The sequence below is a fragment of the Lithobates pipiens genome, unplaced genomic scaffold, assembly GCF_037356315.1.
Source record: "Lithobates pipiens isolate NorthernLeopardFrog02 unplaced genomic scaffold, aLitPip1_a1.2 Scaffold_23, whole genome shotgun sequence".
In the NCBI taxonomy this organism is placed as follows: domain Eukaryota; kingdom Metazoa; phylum Chordata; class Amphibia; order Anura; family Ranidae; genus Lithobates; species Lithobates pipiens.
The window spans coordinates 191,207,530-191,230,816 of NW_027507785.1; the positions used below are offsets into that span (position 1 = coordinate 191,207,530).

The 23,287-nt window shown below is 43.6% G+C and overlaps 1 protein-coding gene across 1 annotated transcript in view; it reads left to right on the forward strand.

Moving 5' to 3' along the window:
• The window catches only part of LOC143928079 (coagulation factor XIII B chain-like), a 508,518-nt gene that overhangs the window by 289,527 nt on the left and 195,704 nt on the right, over positions 1–23,287 (forward strand). Inside the window, exon 5 of the mRNA XM_077452694.1 lies at positions 6,995–7,177. Coding sequence (XP_077308820.1) covers positions 6,995–7,177 — 183 coding nt within the window. The remainder of the gene's footprint in view (positions 1–6,994; positions 7,178–23,287) is intronic.

Consider the following 23,287-nt stretch of genomic DNA (forward strand, 5'->3'; position numbering starts at 1 on the left):
ACTCTGATAAGGGTCATGCATAGAGAAATCCAACAGCAAAGCAAGGCAGACAAATGGGAGGCTTGATCAGGAACAATGCAGATAAGTGTCTCTATCACAAGCAAGGGATAGTGTTTGGATTGCTTATATCAGGTGACTTATCAGATCAGTCATCTTGCAGGTGAACACAGACAGGGGAAAAGCAACAGCCAACACCCGGGTGCTGGAAGGAGGAACAGGGGCACTAAGTGATCAGGACATTACACTACACCCCCCCCCCCCCCGAGGAGGGGCCCCCAGAACCTAAAAGACCAGTTGGACATCCAGCAGAGTACCATAAGACTGGGCAGAGGTCCGTGGATCCAGAAGGTCAGGCTAGTTAGCAGGGGAAGTGTCACAGGGGTCAAGCCGGACAGCTGAAACAGGAGCAGAATACAGAGAGCTCTGAAAAAAGGATTGAAAGCCCCACCTGGTTGAATGAGGCAGTTTATCCAAAGGGTGGATTGAACCTCTTAGACCAATTAGAGAAGTAGGGTGAGCTCAGGTTACAGAAAACCCTGAATAAGAAAAAGCAGGAGGCACAGTGTCATGGGCGGGACCGGCACAATTAATGCAGTGGCCCACCAAGCTGCATCGCCAAGCGCAGCAACTGTCTGAATCATGTCACCAGAAGGTCCCGAGTAAGAAAAAACAGGAAGTTCAATGGGCATGGGCTAAACTGGCGTAACTGATGCAGTGGCCGACTGGGTCGCATCGCCAGGTGTAGCAACTGTCTGTATCGGATTGCCAGGCATAGCGACTGTCCGAATTACATCGCTAGAGAGTCCAGAATAAGAAAAGCAGAAAGTTCAATGGGCATGACCTGAACTGGCATAATTGATGCAGTGGCCGACTGGGCCACATCACCAGGTATAGCCAGGGCTGTCTTTAAGGCAGGGAAAAGGGGGAAGCTGCCCTGGGCCCTGTCATTGTTGTGGGGCCCAAAGCAGCTGCCTCATACTTGCCAACTATCCCAGTTTAAATTCCCTTGTCCCTTGAAGTTTTAATCTTGTGCTGTGTCACGATATCTCAGTGTGAAGTGCTGGTACTAATGCTGTCCAGCTCTGCCCTATTGTGTACAGATGACTCACCTGCAGACCCTGTGTTTACATGGAAATAAATGGCATACATCTGTAAATAGTGGTGACATTGATATGTAAATAAAGGTGGCAGTCATATGTGTATCATGCTTCCCTGCAGTGAGATGTTGTGCTGTAACCTCTAGCAACCAATCAGTGAGCATTATTACTGTACAGTAATCTCTAGCAACCAATTAACAAGCAGAAATCATTTGCTGTAGCATCTAGCAACCAGTCATTAAGCAATATGCTGTAACCAATCGCAATTGCTGCCTGATCTGAAACAGTAACCTGATTTCAACCACTTCCCACCCGGCCAATGTACATAAAAGGCCGGGTGGGAGCGCTCTACTTCTGAGAGGACGTTCAGGAACGTCCTTCAGAAGGAGGGGGATCGTGCGATCCCGATGTGCTCATGTCACCCGGACACGGCGCGTCTCGGATCAGCAGGAGGGCTCTGTGATTTGCCCTCCTGATCACATGACGGCCGTGTCCAATCATGGCCGTCATGTGATGTAAACAAACAGCCGGTTGCTAGGCAATCGGCTCCTCCTCTCCTCACACAGAAGTCATCGCTGAGGAGAGGAGAGCAGAACGCTGAGCCGGCTGATGATCAGTGAGTATGAGCTGTTTTTACAGCTTTTTACTAACTGATCACCAGTCTAGTGTAAACACACATCACCACACAGTGTAAACACACATGTCCCCAAATAATAAAAAGACATGTCCCCAAATAAAAAAAAAAAAAAAAAAAAAAAACACATGTCCCCCACATATGTCCCACTAAAATCACATGTTCCAATGATTATCTGCACACATGTACATGATCATTTGCGTACATATGTCCGTGATCACGCAAACCAATTATTATACACTTAACAGATTTTTTTTTTACCAAAAACATGTAGCAGAATACATTTTGGCTTAAATTTATGACAAAATTTGATTTTATTGGATTTCTTTTAAAATAGAAAATATTGTTTTTTTTTCCAAATTTCCGCTTTTTTTGCGCTTATATCGCTAAAAATAAAAAAAACGGAGTCGTGAATAAATACCACCAAAATAAAGCTCTATTTGTGCAAACAAAATGATAAAAATTTCATTTGGGTGCACTGTAGCATGACTGCCCAATTGTCATTGAAAGCTGAAAATTGGGCTGGGAAGGAAGGGGGCAAAAGTGCCCTGTATTGTAGTGGTTAAGTCTAGCTGCTATTTATCGTATGTCTTAGAGCAGGTGGAGAGTGAAATTGCATGCCCCCCCCCCCCCCAAAGAATTTTTTTTCCCAGGGTCCAATTAATATTAAAGATGGCCCTGGGTGTAGCAACTATCTGAATCACATCACCAGGTGTAGCGACTGTCTGAATTGCATCACTAGGTGTTGTGACTGTCTGAATCGCATCACAAGGTGTAGCGAAAGGGGAACTTGTGGACAAGTTAGCCTGGCTGTGCGTCCAAGGGAGTTTAGTGACAGCAAAGGTAGTAGTAATCCAGGGGGCTTGACTTCTGAGGATTTTGAGGACGTTTCCAAACAGGGCTCAAGGCTACGAGACAACAGATACACTTGGTTTCTAGAGGGAGAGGGTTCAGGCTGTGGCCATTGGCTGAAGAGGTGGCCTGTAGAGAATTCAATAGACTTGTCTGCGTCTTTTGTTATAACAGTCATATAAAGGTGCATGGTTATGTAAACTGTAGTCACATTTGGAAACGTTGTCATGAACAGGATCTGAATAGGACTGGAAAAAAGGCAGGTGACTGGTACTGGCCACACAAGAGTTATACATGGGCAGGTCTTAATGCAATTCTGGATATAGGTCTAGGAACAGGACCCAATCTCTTCTGCAGCCCAGTCTATGTGCAGGTTGTGAAGTTTAAGCCAGAGATACCCCAAGATAAGGGGATAAGCAGGAGAAGAGATCAGGTAGAAGCTGATTACCCTGCCTCCCCAATGTTCAGGGTAATGGGTACCCTACACAAGGTCACCAGACCCATGGACAAAGGGCAATTATCAACGGCTAAGACTGAGAAGGGTCAGTGCACCTTAGTCACTGGAATCTGTAGACTGTGTGCTAGGTCCCTATCAATGAAATTACTAGCAGCACCAGAATCAATGAAAACAGAGAGGTGGTAAGAGAACTTAGCAGAACTAAGTTGTGCAGGAACAAATAAGCCATTTCTGAGGGAAACAGACACAGTATGGTCAATAGAAACCCTGAGTCAGGTGCCTAGCAGTGGAAATCAGAACAGTATTGCTCCGCAGTGCGTTTACCCTGACGTAATGACCTAAGATTGCTTCTGCTGAGTGGGCACAGTCAGGATCATCAGTGTAAACCCAGGGCCTTGAAAAATTCTTTAACTGACACTCGGGCTTTTAGTCTCTCCACAGATGACCCAGACAAAGACTGGGGATCCCCCTGCAACCATGTAATAATCAGGCTGACCCGCTGTGCTTCAGAAGCAGAGGAGTGTTGTTTGAGCTTAAAGTATAGCATACAACAATTTTTTAAGTCAGAAAATACATGGGGGTTACCAGAAAAACGGTCAGGGAGGTTAACTTTGGGCTCTGGCTCCTGCGTTACTGCTGGAGGTGCGTTTACAAACACAGACAGTTCCTGGACTTTGACGTGTCAGTTTGCCAATTTCTTCAGTGAATAAATGGGCCAGTGCAGTGTCCATCTTGATAGGAATTTTTTGTTAAAGGCTTGTGATAATGTCACGTCTACCTCAATGCAGGTGGTCAGACACTATAGCTAGCTACTGTGTGCTTCACCTATAGTAGCCCCCTTTCCCTTAAGGCAGGCAGGCAGGCCTACCGGTACTTGGTTGCCCCCAGAACTTATACACAATGCTATAGTGCCTGACCACCACACCAGAGCAGACACGAACAGGGCAAACGGAAGACTACTTGCAATTTAGCAGACAGACAGCGTGGTTCTAAAACGGTCAAGGTAATAAGGCAGGCTGAGTTCAGGGAATACTTCAATATCCGATCCAATGACAGTCTAGGTGAAAGGCAGACTGAGTTCAGGGAATACTCCAATATCCGATCTGGGTCATACAAAGGGAAATCCAACAGCAAAGCAAGACAGGCAAATGGGAGGCTTGATCAGGAACAGTGCAGGTAACTGTCTCCACCACATGCAAGAGGCAAAGTGTTGGATTTGCTTATATCTGGTGACTGATCAGATCAATCATCTTGCAGGTGAACACAGAGAGGGGAAAAGCAACAGCCAACACCCGGGTGCTGGAATGAGGAACAGGGGCACTAAGTGATCATGACAGAATACTTTTTCAATGCACCGGATCTGATACTTTGCACAGCTATTTGTGTTTACTGTTTGGGCATTTTTCATATAAACATATAATTTTTTTTTTAATTTTATGTTTTTAAAGAGGAGTTTCCATAAAAAAAAAGAAAAAAAAAAGTCAGCAGCTACAAATACTGCAGCTGCTGACATTTAATAATCGGACACTTACCTGTTCCAGGGTCCAGCGATGTGGGGGGATCAAAGCCCCGCTCGTAGCCCCCCTCCACTCGGCGGCGCCGGCATTGCAACTGTGGGCACCCGGCTGTGGCGTCACAGCCGGGCACCCACTGCGCATGCACGAGCGGCACCGCACCCCGTGATTGGCCACGTATTCATCTGGGACCAGTCACGTGTCCCAGATGAATGACAGGAGGGAGGGGGCAGAGCCTGAGCCCTTCCTGCCCTGAGGGGAAGTGATGTCAGGAGCCCAGGCACTGAAGGAGACAGACTACGAGGGACCCCCTAGCAACAGGCATTTAGAGGTGAGTTAAAAAAATAATAATTTCCAAATGTTTTTTTTGTTTGTTTTTTTTAGGAATTTTTATGATTTTTTTTTTTTTCTGTGCAACACCACTTTAATGACGGGGTTTCTCTACAGATGTCTTTATCAACTTAGATTTTGTCATTTCCTGAAGATGTGAACATTGTTTCACAAATGCATTGAGATATTTATACCAGTGCCTGGTCACCTTTGTATGTCTTTGCTGTTGTGAAAACAACATGGCATTATATGGCAACATACCCCAATGTATACCTTTTAAAACTTGGTTTTCTTTGTATTCTGCTTCTTAAATTTTAATATGGAATGTAAATAAAAAGATGTAACTTTTTAAATAATTGTATCATTTTATTGGGCGGTTCTTTAAAAGTCCCACAGGCATTCTTTTTACTTTAAGAAATTGTTTCAGGGACTGAATTCTGCCTACATCTGTGCACCCAAACCATCATTATCTATGTGGCAAAATATCCACCATGCTCTGCTCTGGAGCTCTGGAGTTTGTCCTACATGTTCAAGTGTATGGGCTGCCCTATGCCCGATGAGTGGAAATACTTTAAATTGCCCCCCCAAAACAATTCACGTGGGAACTCAAGATATGTAAATGGCGCCTGACAGCTGAGTGTCTCCGTTCACATCATCTTATGCACTTATATATAGATGGTTATACTATGCAATCTGATTGCACAATCTCTGTACAAATGTATTCAATTTGTATCAAATCAGGCAGGCCCTTGCACTACCTAGTAAATGGTAGATCTAAAGTAGATTGTACAGTGTATGGCTTCCTTAAAGGAAGAAGTAGGAAAGTTGGTGGAAATAAAACAAGAGGTAGTAGAGTAATGAGGGAGGTGTGGTCCAGACAGGTAAACACTCCCTATTCTGTGATGCAGTAAGGTAGGGCTTGAAGGGATATGAAGTTTACTGGAATGTCACATGATCTACAGGAAGTGATTTTAATTTTGAGCAGAGGTGAGCACATTGGGATGACTTGATGGCTTGAAAGACATTACAAAAGGCTTCTATTTAATATAAAAAGGTGAAAACCAAAAAGATTTTTGACTTTAACCGCTTGCTGACCACCTCACGTCGATATACGTCAGCGGAAGGGTTTGTACAGGCAGAATCGTGTACCTGTACGTTGCTCTTTAAGAGGCGGTGCGTCCGCGGCAAGCTCCGTGAGTCATGTTGCGGGTCCTGTGGACTCGATCTCCTCACGGAGAGGAAGAACGGGGAGATGCTAATGTAAAGAAGCATCTCCCCATTCTGCCTAGTGACATTGTCACTGATCTCTGCTCCCTGTGATTGGAGCAGAGATGAGTGATGTGTCACAATACAGCCACGCCCTCCTCACAGTTATAAACACGCCTCGGGACACACTTAACCCCTACACTGCCACCTAAGGGTTAACCCCTTCACTGCCAGTGTAATTTACACAGGAATCAGTGCATTTGTATACCACTGATTGCTGTATAAATAAAATGTGTCTGCCACAATTTCACAGTTACGATAAAAATCGCTGATCGCCGCCATTTTAAAAAAAATTAATAAAAATGCCATAAAACTATCCCCTGTTTTGTAAACCTATAACTTTTGCGCAAACCTTAAAGCTTATTGCGATTTTTTTTTTTTTACCAAAAATATGTAGAAGAATACGTATCGGCCTAAACTGAGGAAAATTTTTTTTTTTATATATTTTTGGGGAATATTTATTGTAGCAAAAAGTAAAAAAAAAATTGTTTGTCAAAATTGCCGCTCTTTTTTTGTTTATAGAGCAAAAAATAAAAACCACAGTGGTGATCAAATACCACCAAAAGAAAGCTGTATTTGTGGGAAAAAAAGGATGTAAATTTTGTTTGGGAGCCACAAAGCACGATCCCGCGCAATTGTCAGTTAAAGCGACGCAGTGCCGAATTGCAAAAAGTGCTCTGGTCAGCAAGGGAGTAAATTCTTCCGGGGCTGAAGTGGTTAAATATATAATTTAAAATACAAAATTGTAACAATAATAGTAACATGGTAAAAAATAAATTGTAAAAATATGTGGTTACGTGACTTAAGTTGTATATATATATATTTTTTTTTTTTCTTTTTGCAGAATTTGGACAGACCTGTGGTGAACCACCAGTAATGCCATTTGGAGACATCACAGAAATCAAACAAAAGAGCTATCGATCAGGCTCTTCTGTAACATATAAGTGTGCAAATTATCATAAGCTTGAAGGAAAAGAGGTCATTACATGTAGAGATGGAGAATGGGAAAAGAAGCCAGTCTGTCGAGGTATGGTGATTCCAGTATTTATGGAAAGTTTCTTTGTTTTTTTTTAAAACATAGGTGCAGGTACTGTATATATTAGTCTACTAATAATTTAATGTAGGTCTGAAGTTGCTCAGTATATGATAACATGCACACCAAACATTTTGTATGTAAATGCTGAAGTTTTGGTAAGCAATAGTTCACAGAACAGTACATTTTCCACTGCCTTGCATACCAAAATGATTTGTTTTTAGAAATACCCTGACTATATATTTTTTTATAAAAATGGAAAAAATAAACAAAAATGCACCTCTACTTTGTTTAATGTATAATGTATTTAGTATATTTAACCCAATTCCAAATATCGTCTCTATTTTGTTCTCTCCTATTTATCCCGGCTGCAGGAATTCTAGATATGTTTAGTCCTCCTAGATTGTAAGCTCTAACGAGCAGGGCCCTCTGATTCCCCCTGTCTTGTTTTGTATTGTAATGTCTGCCCTAATGTTGTAAAGTGCTCTGTAAACTGTCGGCACTATATAAATCCTGTATAATAATAATAATAATAATAATAATAATAAGTCTTTGATACATAAGTCTACTCTGTAAGGTCAAAAACAAGGGCATATTTTTTTGTAGCTATTAGGCATTATACTTACCTGCTCTGTGCAATGCTTTTGCACAGAGCAGCCCAGATCCTCTTCTTTTTGGGTGATCCTGGCTCCTCTCTTCTGCCGAGTGCCCCCAATAGCAACCCTCTTGCTATGGGAGCACTCGAGCAGGCTCACTCCTGTGCAGCGCAGTGTGTCAATTCACCCCACTTTTTTCATTGGCTGTGACTGACAGCAACAGGAGCCAATGGCTTCCACTGCTGTGTGAGCCAAGCAGGAGAGAGAGACTCGGGAGAGCTGCTGCTCTCATGCACATTGGTGGATCGAGAGGTTATAGCCCATCAATTCAGAGTTCAAAAGAAATGACGTTCTAAGAAAAAAAAAAATTCTGCTTCTATCATGAGCATGAATGTCTTGTGCTGCATACACACGACCGGACTTTGCAGCAGACTAGGTCCGTTGGGATCAGTCCGTCCGACAATCCGATCGTGTGTGGGATAATCAGATCGTTTTTTCTTTCAAAAATATAACGGACCTAGACCCCGACCCGGCAATGGCTCTGTTGAACTGGTTGCCCCAGGCCTTTACTAAAGCCCAAAACCGAATTTTTCTTCAAGTAACGACCGCTGCTAAACAAACTATTGCGAAAGCCTGGAGGACACCTTCTCTGAATTCATCCGAAACGAAGCATAGAGTCACGCAGGCTATGATCCATAGTAAGATAGAGGCTGTTTTCCTGGATAAGATCCCACTATTTACTAAAATATGGCAACCTTGGGTAGACAACTTCCTACCAAAAGATTTCGACACCCGTCTCATGGTTCCTGACAATGCCCGGGGTTCGCGTGGGCTTTCCGACCATTCCCTTTCCTTTTCACTTATTCTACCCCCTTCCCCGACACTTTCTCTCGTCCCTACTCTGTCCTTTTTCTAACCTTTCTTTCTTCTCCAAATTTTTCTTTTTTTTTTTTTATGTAAAATTTGACATGCGGAACTTGACCGTCTTCAGTTACCCCCGGTGACAGCTCACATTTCAATGGTGTCGATTATACGACTCTCCTCCCTTTGGGTCTATAAGTTTGCTTCTACCCGGTTCCCCTGTTGGGTATTCCATATCTGATATCTTTTGTCTATAAAAGGTCCTCGGACCTGTTTTGAATTTATCTAATGTAATTATTCCTGCAAACTTATAATGCTGTATATCTGGGTGCTCTTTGATACTGCTACTATTGTAAAATGTTCTGCTCATTCTATTGTGTACTATTTGATTCCTTAATAAAACTATTTGAAGGGGGCGTGGCTTGGCGCGCAACGGAGATGGCTGCCTAGAGGGAGAGCTCCGTCGGATAGCGGCCCCGGCCCGTCTGTTTACTACGGCAAACGGCGCAACAATGAGCAAGCAGAGCAAACATCAGCATCAGACCCGTTCCTGCCGTTCAGTGGCAGTCAACTCCGGCCGCGACATCTTAGACATCTTTAAAAACCAGGCCTCTGCATTGAAGGCCTCGGAGGAAGGCAAGATGGCGCCGGTCCACGCGGACGAGGACTATAGCGAGGATTCGCAGTCGGCAGCCGAGGACAACGGTAGGTGCAGTGCCCGCTCTACACACCCACTTACCTATGAGGATATGTCCGGCTTTGCGGCCGATATCAAGGCCTCATTCTCCGCAGCTATCACGGACTTAAAGACCAGCTTCCTGGTCCTGCAGGAGAAAATGGCGGCGGCGGAGACTGCGGGGAAGCTGAGGGACAAGTCCATACACAGACTGGACGAGGCAGTCACAGCACACTCCCTCCATTTCATCGAAATGAATAGACATTTAGAGGACTTGGACAACAGGGGGAGGCGTAATAATATTAGGGTACGTGGCATACCGGAGTCCGTTGCGCCTGACCAAATCACCTCAGTCCTGCAGAGGGTCTTTAATACCCTACTTGAACGTCCAGAAGATTCTGCTATTGACTTTGTTAGAGCGCATAGGGCGCTCAGAGCAAGAGGCCCTGATACACTACCCCCCGCGATATCATCTGTTGCTTACAGAGCTTCACACTTAAAGAGGATATAATGGCCACAGGAACGGTCAGATCGTGTTCAATGGGGAGACCATTAAACTTTTTCAGGACCTATCCCAAATTACTTTAAAAAACCGAAGGGCCTTGCGTCCTTTGCTAGATAAGCTCAGAGAGAAAGAACTGCGTTACTCGTGGCGCTTTCCCTTCGCTTTGCTGGTCACACATGGGGGTAAGCAACACATCCTACGAACGCCTGCGGAACTCCCGGAGTTTTGTGCTGCCCTCCAGCTTGAGCAGATTGCTTTGCCTGAGTGGTACCAGGAGTTCTCGCTGCCACCTAAGGATAGGAGCCCACCTTTCTCCCCACTGACCTCGCCGGAGAAACATCTCACCAAGAGACAGAGGTAGGGACGTGCTGAATCCTCACCACGGGGGACTCCCCGAAGTCGCCCTCACCCCTCTAGGAATCTGATGGAAGCCTAAGACCCGTAATGCACCTATGCCTGCCTACATTTTGGGGATACTGACGCTACTCTGCTCCCACACGACCATCATTTACACCTCGCGACTACTCTGCTCCATTGTCACCAAGTGTAGAGTATTTCTAACTGTTTGTTTACAACCCTGAGATGTGACACCCTATGGGAGCTTGATATGCACGGTATAACTTTGGGTCCTAAGTGTTTCTCTGGAGCCACAGTACCAGTGCTGGGCAACAGCAACTGCGGGGCTGTTACGGTGTGGGAGGGCGGCTGACTTTCCAAACCCCTATTATGCGTAATAATAACTGAATGGTCCAGACACGGGAGAGGCTTAGCTGCTGCAGTTCAAGTTGATTGACGGTATCCTGTGGACCACTATATACTGGCAAGGATGGTGGTTTGGGGGGGGAACGGTCTCCTCAGTCCATACTCTGGCGGGTGGTGGGCATGGTGTCCTAGAGGGTCGAAAGTGCCTTAATGCAACGTTTATTCTTTGTCAGGCTTGCTCGTTGTTATTGTTATACTTAATTAGTTTTTAGTTTGCCTTATACGTTTGTTGTTGTAGCAGACCATATAGCACTCACCATATGCTTTATGGAGCCGCTCCCAACGGTTCCTAGCATACTTAGTTGAGTTACTGCTGTTTTTGCACGACAGTACGGTACTGTTAAATACTCTCCTTCGCGGTGCGGATACTGGGTTATTTGACCCTTGCCGACCCGCACGGTGAAGGTTGCTGTCTCCGGGGAGGCCTCCCCGGACCCCACAATAGTGCTTCAGGCGGGTTACTTCGGGGCCTGCCTTACGCACTAATTTTGACCCCCTTGGGACGGTTAATTTGTCTAAAGGGGGTGTGACCTTCAACTCCATCTTCTTTTCATCTCACTTTTCTTACTTCCTTCGCTGTTCTCTAACTCTTTCCTCTGCCTTACCACGATACGCATGTCGGTGCGAGTATATTGTATGCTACTGATTGTAACTAAAATTATACCTTTCTGTTTTTGAATATATTACTGAGACTGCTTCTGTAGGGGTCGGACCCCGCGCCTCCCTGAGTCTGAACCATGGCTTCTTCTGAACTAGGACGTAACCCAACGGTGATCTCCCACAATGTCAAGGGGCTTAACATCCCCGAAAAGAGAACCACCTTACTAAGAGAACTTAAAAAAGGTAGGCCTAATTTCGTATTTTTACAGGAGACTCATTTTAAGACAGGACACATACCGAGGTTAACTGACTCATATTTCACTGATGCGTATCATGCCACCAGTCCCGGGACCAAGTCAAAAGGGGTCTCGATACTGGTGAGTAAAGATGCTGCCTTTGAGGTTACGGACACACTGGTTGATCCAGATGGGAGATTCCTCTTCCTCAAAGGGACTTGTAGGGGGGCCCCCCTGACATTGGCAAACGTGTACTTTCCCAATTTCGGCTCAGCTCACCTTCTGCCGAAAGTTGACTACTGAACTGATGTGTTTCGGCTCGGGTAGAGTGATCTTTGGAGGGGATTTTAATATCCCCCTCATACCGACTGAGGACACCTCCAATGGTAAGACTGCCATCCCATATAGAGCTCTTAAGAGCATTAAGAAGCTCTTGCACTCCTTTAATTTAGTCGATTCATGGCGTCACCTGAACCCGGAGGGTAGGGACTATTCCTTCTTTTCCATTCCACACAATCGCCACTCACGAATAGACTACATCTTTATCACGCAGAGAGACCTGCCACTGCTGAGCGCTGCTCTCATCGGTATACAAACCATTTCTGACCACGCTCCGATTTCTGTGTCGCTAGACCTGACAAACACCCCTACCAAACACAATATGTGGAGACTAAACTCGTCACTATTAACGGACCCCACGCTAATGCCGGCCCTGGTTTCCTCCCTGACCGAATTTTTCAAGTTGAATGAAATACCCGGGATGAACACCCTAGTGATCTGGGAGACCCACAAATGTCATATTAGGGGGGAGCTGATACGCATGGGCACTCGTAAAAAAACGGGAGAGGGACAAAATGATTAATGACCTGACCGCTAAAATAAGATCACTGGAATCGTTACATAAACGCTCCCTTGCTGTAGATTCAGCGGAGGCGTTACTCGAGGCCAGGAAAACCCTTAAACAGATTTGAGATAATACCACCAGGAGATTCTTATTCTTTAGAAAGAAAATATACTACGAACACGGGGACAAAACAGGCAAAGTTCTAGGGAGAGCCTTGAATACACGAACAACCAACAACCATATCAAGGGTATCACTGCTGGGGACGGACGGACAGATATCGAAACTGAGAAGATTGCTCGACATTTTCAGAACTATTATACGGACCTATACAATCTCCCAAACATGCACAAACCGTCAGATTTACGAGGCGATCGGGCTCAGGCGATTCGGGATTACTTGGACGCAGCAAATCTTCCCAGACTTGACGAGGAAGACAGTATCCAGCTAGACAGGCCCTTCGACGACTCGGAAATTAAGACAGCCATTAGGGAATTAAAGACGGGCAAAAGCCCTGGGCCGGACGGGTTTGGCGCTATTTATTATAAGACATTTTTAGAGATTTTACTTAACCCTTTTAGGGATGCAATGAACTCATTGACAACCCGGGGCCCGTCTTCTAAAGATTTCTTGTCCGCCTTTATTACTGTCCTGCCCAAGGAAGGGAAGGACCCGCTCAATTGTTCTAGTTATAGGCCCATATCCCTACTAAATACAGACGTTAAACTTGTAGCAAAAATCCTAGCTAACAGACTGAAACCCCTGCTTCACGAACTGATTGGACCCGCGCAGGCCGGCTTCATGCCGGGCAGAGAGGCAAGGGATAACGTGACGAAGTCCCTAAACTTGATTCATTTAGCGCACCAGCGAAAGATCGAGGGCTTCCTCCTGTCTACTGACGCAGAGAAGGCCTTCGATCGAGTAGCATGGGATTATATGTTTGAGGCATGCAGGCGTACTGGCTTGGGCCCTGGCATGATGGCTTGTATTTCGGCACTGTACTGGAATCCTTCGGCTAGGCTTAAAGTGAATGGTTCACTCTCAGACACAGTGATTATCAAGAATGGCACAAGGCAGGGGTGTCCACTGTCACCGCTGCTTTTCATTATCGCACTAGAACCATTCATAAGATGCACCATCATGGACTCATCGATCAGAGGTTTCCAACTAAATGAGAGGGTCTTCAAAATCGTGGCTTATGCCGATGACTTATTGTTCTTTTTGACAGAACCCCATACTTCTATCCCCTCCCTTCTACACGAATTTGCACACTTCGGATATGTATCCAAAAATAAACTACTCTAAATCGATGGCCATGAATGTGTCTCTTCCCGATGCCAGACTGTCAGTGGCCAAGGCCGGTACCCCCTTTAAATGGACAGCCTCAGCTATTAAGTACCTAGGAATTTGGCTGACCCCCAGACTTTCCCGAATTCCCCCCCCCCTACTCAAAAGCATCGCACAGGATCTCCAGAGGTGGGGTCCGGGATACTTTTCATGGTTTGGCAGGGTGGCCATTTGTAAGATGGCTATACTGCCAAAGGTGCTTTATTTGATTCACACCCTACCCATTAGGATACCCATGAGCTTTTTTAAATCCTTACACTCCCTCCAGACGAGTTTTATCTGGTCGCGCAGGCCACCTAGACTGAAAAAGACTCTCCTGACCAAACCTAAAGACAGGGGTGGCCTGGGTTTACCTGATTACAGACTCTATTATTAAGCCACACATATTGCACGTATTATTGATTGGCATTGCCACTCCCAGGTTAAAGATTGGGTTTTTCTAGAGGAGGAAGCCAGCACAATCACTCTTCAGTTCTCACCCTGGATCCCACGGCTTAGATACCCCAGATCTATGTTATCTCACCCTACTATTGGCACTACCCTCAATATTTTCCATGTGCTGGCGAAACAACCCGAGTTTTCCACTCCTCTGGACCCCCTAACCCCTATTAGAGATAATCCTGATTTTACCCCGGGATTAAAGAATCCATTCCTTAAATCGCAGAGGCCGAAAAGACCGCTCTTAGCGATTGACTGTTTTACCGACAAATTGATGAAAGACTTTTCGGACCTTAGAATTGATGGCGAGTTACCACAAATGCCACTGTGGACATACTTCCAACTCCGAAGCTATTGCAATGATGCCACGCGCAGACCACACTTAACAAGAGCAGTGACGGACTTGGAATCGGTATGCTTAAAGGGGGAACCAACCCAAAAAACCACCGCGCTTTCATATGCCTGGTTACGATCGCTAGGTCCGCGGGAGGCTCAGGGAGAAGTGGGCTCGGGCTCTTGGTACGCCGATTTCAGACGACCAATGGGACAGGGCCTGCATTTTATCACACAAATGCTCATTGAGCACGAAAATGCAGGAGACGTCCTACAAATTGTTGACTCATTGGTATGCCACTCCGGAGAGGGTCCACAAATGGTTTCCTCACTCATGTGACAGATGTTGGAGATGCGATAAAGAGGAGGGCACTCTGCTTCACATTTGGTGGCAGTGTGACCGATTGCAACCATATTGGTCAGGGGTGAGGGAGTTGATCGGGCAGATCACGGAGACCAGACTCAGGATGGATGCCGCGTGCTGTCTACTCCACATTTCCAATACCTCCTTTAAGAAATACAAGAATTCACTCACCAGACATATGATAAATGCAGCCAATTCCCTAATTCCACTTTACTGGAAATCCAAAACTATCCCCACTATACAGGAATGGTTGCTTAAAATTGCCCTTATTTGCGAGATGGAAGACACGGCGGCTCAATCCAATGAGCGAGTGGATGGTTACCATAGGACCTGGTCTCCGTGGTTTGTCTTCAAATACTCTCAGACTTTTAGGGATCACACGAGCCGAAGTTCGGCAGTCTGATCTGAAGCGGTGTCTTGACTGAGACATCTATAATACTCTTTACTTGAGTCTTGAAGAATACGTAATCTACTAACTTAATACCACACTAATACTGCTTATGTTACATTCTTGAAGCTTCTGGAATAAGGCACTCTTTTCTTTTTTTTTTTTTTCTTTTCACTTTTCTTCCCTTTTTATCACCTTTCTCTTTACCTTGCTTTCTTGACAAGCTACTAGTTCTTTTTTAACATGTTTTCTTATTGTTCAATGGGAATAAATGGTTACAGTTGGAATTGGGGGTCGGACAAAGATTTATCTTCCAAGGTCTGGATGGGCCTGCAATGGAGGGACATGGTTCTATTATATGATATCCCAATAGCTGACTACAAGATGTTGTTGACACAGCTCTGATCCTGTTATGCATTGTTTTGTTTGTGCAGTGTCTATTGCATACCCATGTAATTTGTATTTTCATTTGCTAATAAACCTTTTCTTGAATGTAAAAAAAAAAAAAAAACTATTTGAAAGTAAAAATATAACAGACCTAGAAATAGAACATGGTTCAAATCTGTCTGACGGACTCAATTCCTATTGGAAAAATCATTGGTAAGACCAAATACGACACAAGGGAAGCTATTGGCTACTGACTATTGAACTTCCTTTTTTAGTCCCGTCTTATGTCATCACGTTCAAAATGAACGGACTTAGTCCGTTCGTGTGTCGCCAAGACCGTTCGTTCGGAAGTCCATCGGAACTCCGCTGAAAAGTCAGTCAGGAAGACCGTCGTACCTAGTTTGCCGGAAAGTCCATCGTTTGTACGCGGCATAATATGTAATAGATATTTATTCATGACACTTATCCTCACTGTCTATGGGTATGTGCACGTGGGGAGTGATTTTTTTTATCTTTCATTTTTTTCTTACATTTTAATGTTTTACACGTTTTTACCTTCTTTACTTTGCTGCTAGTAGATCATTTGGCAGTTTGCTGGTACACCTGAGTCCTTAGAGGTGAACACTTCTGGGTTCATTCACACTGGAAATCTGTGAATGGGTGTTTTCTTATCTCCTTTACTGACTTAGCCAACCTGAAGAGCAAAGGAGCAACCTCACAGCCACGTGTAATTGGTGGGATGTACAGTCACAGGGATAACTTTAAGGGCCAGTTCACGCCAAAGAAAGGCAGTCTGGATGCGTTCCAGATGCTTTTCTGAATGCGCATTTAGATGCATTCCAGTGCATTTTTGGTTCAGTCCATTCATTCTCCCCCCTAATTTTTCTTCATCTTAAGTAAACAGTGCGTTTCAGTGTGTTTTTGGTCCGTTCCCATGCATTCCAGTTCATTTTTTATGTGTTTTACAGCGTTCCGGTGTAGGAAAAATTCAGCATGTTCTACTCTTTTTTTTTTTAACTGAAACTGCCAGCACTGGTGTGAACTATGCCATTGGAAACCATATAACCTACTTTTCTTGAGTTTTTGAGGCAGAAATAACATGCTCAGCATGTGGTGTGGCTGGCTGTCAGTTATCTGGCATGCTCTTACACCATTTTTTTTATTTTATTGTGGTGTGGGGGGCCTTTTGTAAAATCCTATACATTTTTACCTAATCAATTTACAATATATATATATATATATATATATATATATATATATATATATATATATACAGAATGTTGCAAAAGTGAGTACACCCCTTACATTTTTTTAAATATTTTATTATATCTTTTCATGTGAAAACATTGAAGAAATTGCACTTTGCTACAATGTTTGTATACCAGTGTAAATTTGCTGTCCCTTCAAAATAACAACACACAGCCATTAATATCTAGACCTATGGCAACAAAAGTGAGTACACCCCTAAGTGAAAATGTCCAAATTGGGCCCAAGGTGTCAATATTTTTTTGTGGCCACCATTATTTTCCAGCACTGCCTTAACCCTCTTGGACATGGAGTTAACCAGAGCTTTAGGTTGCCACTGGAGTCCTCTTCCACTCCTTCATGACAACATCACAGAGCTGGTGGATGTTGGAAACCTTGCTCTCCTCCACCTTACACTTGAGGATTCCCCACAGATGCTCAATAGGGTTTAGGTCTTGAGACATGCTTGGCCAGTCCATCACCATTACCCTCAGCTTCTTTAGCAAGGCAGTGGTCATCTTGGAGGTGTGTTTGGGGTCATTATGTTGGAAGACTGCCCTGTGGTCCAGTCTCCAGTGGGAAGGGATCATGCTCTGCTTCTGTATGTCACAGTATATGTTGGCATTCATGGTTCCCTCGAACTGTAGCTCCCCAGTGCCAGCAGCACTCATGCAGTTCCAGACCATGACACTCTCACCACCATGCTTGACTGTAGGCAAGACACACTTGTCTTTTTTCTCCTCACCTGGTTGCTGCACCACACACTTGACACCATCTGAACCAAGTAGGTTTCAGAAAACTGTGGGCTTTCTTGTGCATCATCTTTAGAAGAGGCTTCCTTCTGGGACAACAGCCATGCAGATTAACTTGATGCAGTGTGCGGCATATGGTCTGAGCACTGACAGGCTGACCCCACCCCTTCAACCTCTGCAGCAATGCTATCAGCACTCATACTTCTATTTCCAAAAGACCACTTCTGGATATGACACTGAGCATGTGCACTCAACTTGTTTGGTCCACCATAGCGAGGTCTGTTCTGAGTGGAACTTGTCCTGTTAAACCGCTGTATCGTCTTGGCCACCATGCTGCAGCTCAGTTTCAGGGTCTTGGCAATCTTCTTATAGCCTAGACCATCTTTATGTAGAGTAACAATACATTTTTTTCAGATCCTCAGTGTTCTTTGCCATGATGTGCCATGTTGAACTTCCAGTGACCAATATGACAGAGTAACACCAAATTTAAAAACAAACAAGATATTTGTGAGGCACACCCTAAAAGATGCACTAAAGATGGTGCAGCCATAAGACCATACAACAGAACAAAATATTACAGCGCACACATGCAGTGGCGTAACTAGAACCTTCAGGGCCCCGATGCAAGAAACCATGAAGGGCCCCCCTGAACCCCAGCCAGGGCCCTTCCCTCCGAGTCCGGCGGTGGAACTCCAGTGCGTGGTCACAGCTATGACCTTTGTGAGCCCCGTAGTTCCACCACTGGTATCAGTAGTTTTTTTTTACTATTTTCTTTTTAATTGGGGGACTGTCCCTGTCTGGCTGGGGAGAACAGACATCAGACTGAGTGGCAATGCATGGAACAGGAGAGGGGTACTCTGAGGAGCCGGCTGAGGACACAGGTCATGCAGGGAATGCACAACTAAAGAGCAGCCAGTGCGATAGTCGAGCATGGAGCTCTGCTAGTCACCCTCCACCTCCAGCCACCCGTGTGCATGGTGCACTGGTACCCCTAGCTGCCTATGCTGCTGCCGGCCATATGTAGAGGGGGCTGCATGGGCCCTCTGCATCACAGGGCCCGGTTGCGGTTATAGTTACGCCCCTGCACACATGCAAAAAAGACATTTACCTGCAAGGCTATTTAAAACACTTAAACATTTTCAAAAAACATTATCAAAAAATATGGGGATTTGGTCACACCATCTTGCTATATGGTGCTAAAGCCCACTTACTGCAACAAAGTACCCCATAGTTAGTGAGTTCTATGCTATCTATAGAATGGAAGATCCTGCTTCTCTGAACCATGGGAGCACTGATGGAGTGGGGTGCCCCCATTATCAAAAATATGGGGATTTGGTCACACCATATTGCTATATGGTGCTTAAACCCACCTCAGTTTCAGGGTCTTGGCAATCTTCTTATAGCCTAGACCATCTTTATGTAGAGCAACAATTTTTTTCAGATCCTCAGAGTTTTTTGCCATGATTTGCCATGTTGAACTTTCAGTGACCATTATGAGAGAGTGAGAGTGATAACACCAAATTTAACTTACCTGCTTCCCATTCACATTGTAACACTAATGGGTCATATGACATTGGGGAGGGAAAATGGCTATTTGGGCCCAATTTGGAAATGTTCACTTGGGGGTGTACTCACTTTTGTTGCCAGCGGTTTAGACATTAATGGCTGTGTGTTGAGTTATTTTGAGGGGACAGCAAATTGACACTGTTACACAAGCTGTATACTCACTACTTTAAATTGTAGCAAAGTCTAATTTCTTCAGTGTTGTCACATGAAAAGGTATAATATAATATTTACAAAAATGTGAGGGTGTACTCACTTTTGTGAGATACTGTGTATGTATGTATATATTTATATTTATGTATATATTTATTTCTCAAGGGTAGCCAATGCAGCATTGTTTTTAGTGTTAACGTTTCGATGAAGTTCAGTGTAAATAGGCAAATTCTAAAGTGACATAACACCATGTGTCTCTCATACACAGTCCAAATTCAAACGTGAAAAAACAGCAACAGATCTTCTGTATCAATTTTCAGAGACCAGTGTGTTGATGTGAAACAATCTCTTCCCAGTGCCTCAAGCCAACTCCAACAAGTGTAGATACATGTTCACCCTTTGAGATGAACCATTAAATCATAATGCCGCATACACACGACCGGATTTTCCAGAAGAATAGGTCAGACGGAATCATTCCATCGGATAGTCCGATCCTGTGTGGGATAGTCCAATTGTTTTTCTTTAAAAAATTCAGACGGACCTAGAAATAGAACATGTTTAAAATCTGTCCGACGGACTCAATTCCTACTGGGAAAACTGTTCGTCTGTATGCTGGTCTGACGGACCAAATACGACACAAGGGCAGCTACTGGCTATTGAACTTCCTTTTTTAGTCCCGTCGTACGTCATCACGTTCAAAACTAATGGACTTTCAAATGGACTTATATCTTATATGGCCTTCCATGTATCATTTCAAATGGGCTTAAAGCTTCTTTTGTGGGTGTGATATGCATACTGGTCACAGATACTAGTAGGCAGTACATCCAATTATTTTTACCTGTTTCTTCCATAGCTTTTCTCAGTTTGCTTTTTAGAATGCCAATATGTCTTTCTACCAATCCAGCTGATTGGGGATGATGGGCACAATGGTATTTCACTTTAATTCTCATCACTTCTGTCAAATGTTGTATGAGGTTCATTATCACCGTCTGTGCATCTGCACTTCATGTCGGGAATATCTCCACCCATTTGGTCAGGGTGCCTGGTTACCAAACAATATTTCTTCCTTTAACATTTGTCTAATTCAATAAAATCCATGCAAATGTGTTGGAATGGATATTGCTGTATGGGGAACTTCCCTTTCTGTGGTCTTATGCCTCCTTGAGCATTTTTTGACATATTTTGACTTTTTGACTTTTACTGCTTGTTTACAAGTATATATATATATATATATATATATATATATATATATATATATATATATATATATATATATATATATATATATATATATATATATAATTTCTGATATTTATCTACCATTGTCACAACCGTTTTTAAATAAGAACCGTGTCGCTCCCTACTGAACATTTTTTAGACCAAGTCACATATACCTTCTAAAAACATTTGTAAGCAATTACTTTTGTGTTATGCCAGACTAAGCATTTGCATAATCGCCTGGCTACGGCATTTATAATACAAACTCTTATAGAGCCTACTGTCCCCTAAGGTGGGACTACACCTGTACAGAGCACCACTACTCTTCTATTTACTAAACATCTCAGTCATCCCCCTGTTTGAGACATGAGTTACTCCATGTGTCAATACTGCTGCATATCAGTAAGGACTGTATGATCTATCTCTATGGATTTCTCGTTCTGTCATTATTTGTGTTTCTTGTGCCGCTTTTTTGGCTTCCTCATCTGCCCTTTTATTTCCTTTTGAGATGGGGTCTGTATATTTTGTGTGTGCTTGACATTTGTAGATTACAAACTCTTTTGGTAACTGTATTGTATCTAGGAATTCTAGAATGAAGTCTGTGTGTGAAATTGGTTTACCACTGGCGGTGACCACCCCCCTGTTTTTCCATTGTTGTGCAAAAACATGTACTGTTGAAAAGGCATATTGACTGTCAGTGTATATGGTTACGGATTTTCCTTCTGATAGTATGCATGCTCTTGTCAGTGCTACAAGTTCTGCAACTGGTGCTGAACAATGTTTTGGTAGTGGCCCAGCTTCCAAGATCTCATCCTGTGTCACTACTGCATATCCAGTTGCATTTGTGCCATCTGGATTTTTATTACTAGAACCATCAACAAAAAGTGTCATGTCAGGGTTAGATAATGGTACATCTTTCAGATCACTTCGTGGCAGTACCTTTTCAGCGATGGCAGCAGTACAGTCATGTTTATGACCATCAGTAGGAAGTGGTAGTAGTGTGGATGGGTTTAATGTAGTACACCTCTGTATTGTAAAGTGAGGTTGTGTCAAGAGTATTGTCATACAGGAAAGGTGTTGTGCTGGGCTCAAATGTGATATCTTTTGTTGTAAAGGAAAACAGACACTGCATGTGGTACCTTGGGTGTTAGCGTGTGATATAGCACTATAGATGCTGAGGCCTTAACTGCTTCAGCTGCAGCTACCACTACCTGTACACAGGGTGGAAGTGCTCTAGTGACACTGCCTAATTTTGTAGAGTAGTAAGCAATTGGCCTCTGGTGCCCGCCATGTGACTGTGTAAGTACTGATGTCATGTGACCTTCCCTTTAGTCTACTGTTTGTTCGAAAGGTTTGTCATTGGTTGGTAAGGCTAGCACTGATGAACTAGAAAGGACTTGTTTTAGGTCAGTAAAAGCCATCTGTTTCCTCACTCCATTTTATAGCATCCTGGGGGGCCATTGGGCTCCCATGTATTGGCTGAACCAATGGGGCCGTCAGCATGGAATACCTGGGAATCCAGGCTCTACAAAAATTTGTCATACCCAGGAAAGACATCATTTGTCTTTGTCTCTAAGGACTGTGTAGTCTACATTATTTCATACCTTCATTTAATGTTCTAAACTCTAAAATACCTCTAAAGGTTCAATTTTGTACTCATTCATGTAATCGGTAGACACCCACCCCATAAAAAAGAACTCGCCTCGTTCTTCAGTTGTGTAGAAGGAGGGGGGTGCGGGGTGTCATATCTGCACTTGAATTGGGGCTGGGAAAATTGATACTTTTTATCTAACATGAATGAGCACAGGATCACAGATCAAACTACCAAACACCTTCCTTACCTTTAAGTTGTTAAAAACAATATTCTTTCATTTATTCAAATACATATATTACACACACACACACACACACACACACACACACACACACACACACACACACACACACACACACACACACACACACACACACAGCTCTGAATATTTTTCCTCAGACCCCAATATTTTACTCACCCTTTTGTATTGTTCCCCTTATTCTCTGGTCCCAAGTGAAATCCACAGGGTCCCAAAACAGAACTTTCTTTTTAATTAATATTTAATATTCTAATTCAGAACTTAGCCTTTTAACTTTATAAATGTACCTAAATATAAACAGCATTGCATCATTAACACTTCACAGTTGAAAGTCTGTGAATTCTAAAAGTAACACATCCAAGAAATATTTACTTTAAGACTATTATTCAGACTTTCTTTTCCACCGAAAGCCCTAATATTTTCACAGATGCACAAATTAACCTCTGTGTGCTCAAAGGGTTAATGCTGCCCTACTAGTCATCCATCATCATCTCCCTCTCTTCTGCTACCTCTGTCAGGCAATCTGCATTTTCTTGTTTCCGAGAAACAGCTTCTTGACCATAATTTTTGTGCTATAAAAGCATCAAGTCTGTTTTATTCCCTTCTCTACTCTCTCTGGGCAATACTACTGCACACTTCTCTTAGCAAAGCCCATTCAAATCCTCGTTTCCTTATGGCAGTAAAATTAGCACTCAGTCACATACTGTCTCTGGACTGGACACATATAAAGTAATCAAAACATCCTCGGCTTTTTCTTTTCTCACATTCATCAAGCCACCTGATAATAATTCTACAACATTCTATTCACTCCACAGTGCAATCCATCTTCATGTCTCCCATCTACCTCCAAACCATCAACAATTTCTGCCATGTGCTTCCTTTAACACCATGTCATGCTACAATAATAAAGCAACCTGGTGTTATCAGTGTACCTTTTTTTTATGCTCAGTTTCAATATTTGCAATATAACCCTTCTGTATTGCCA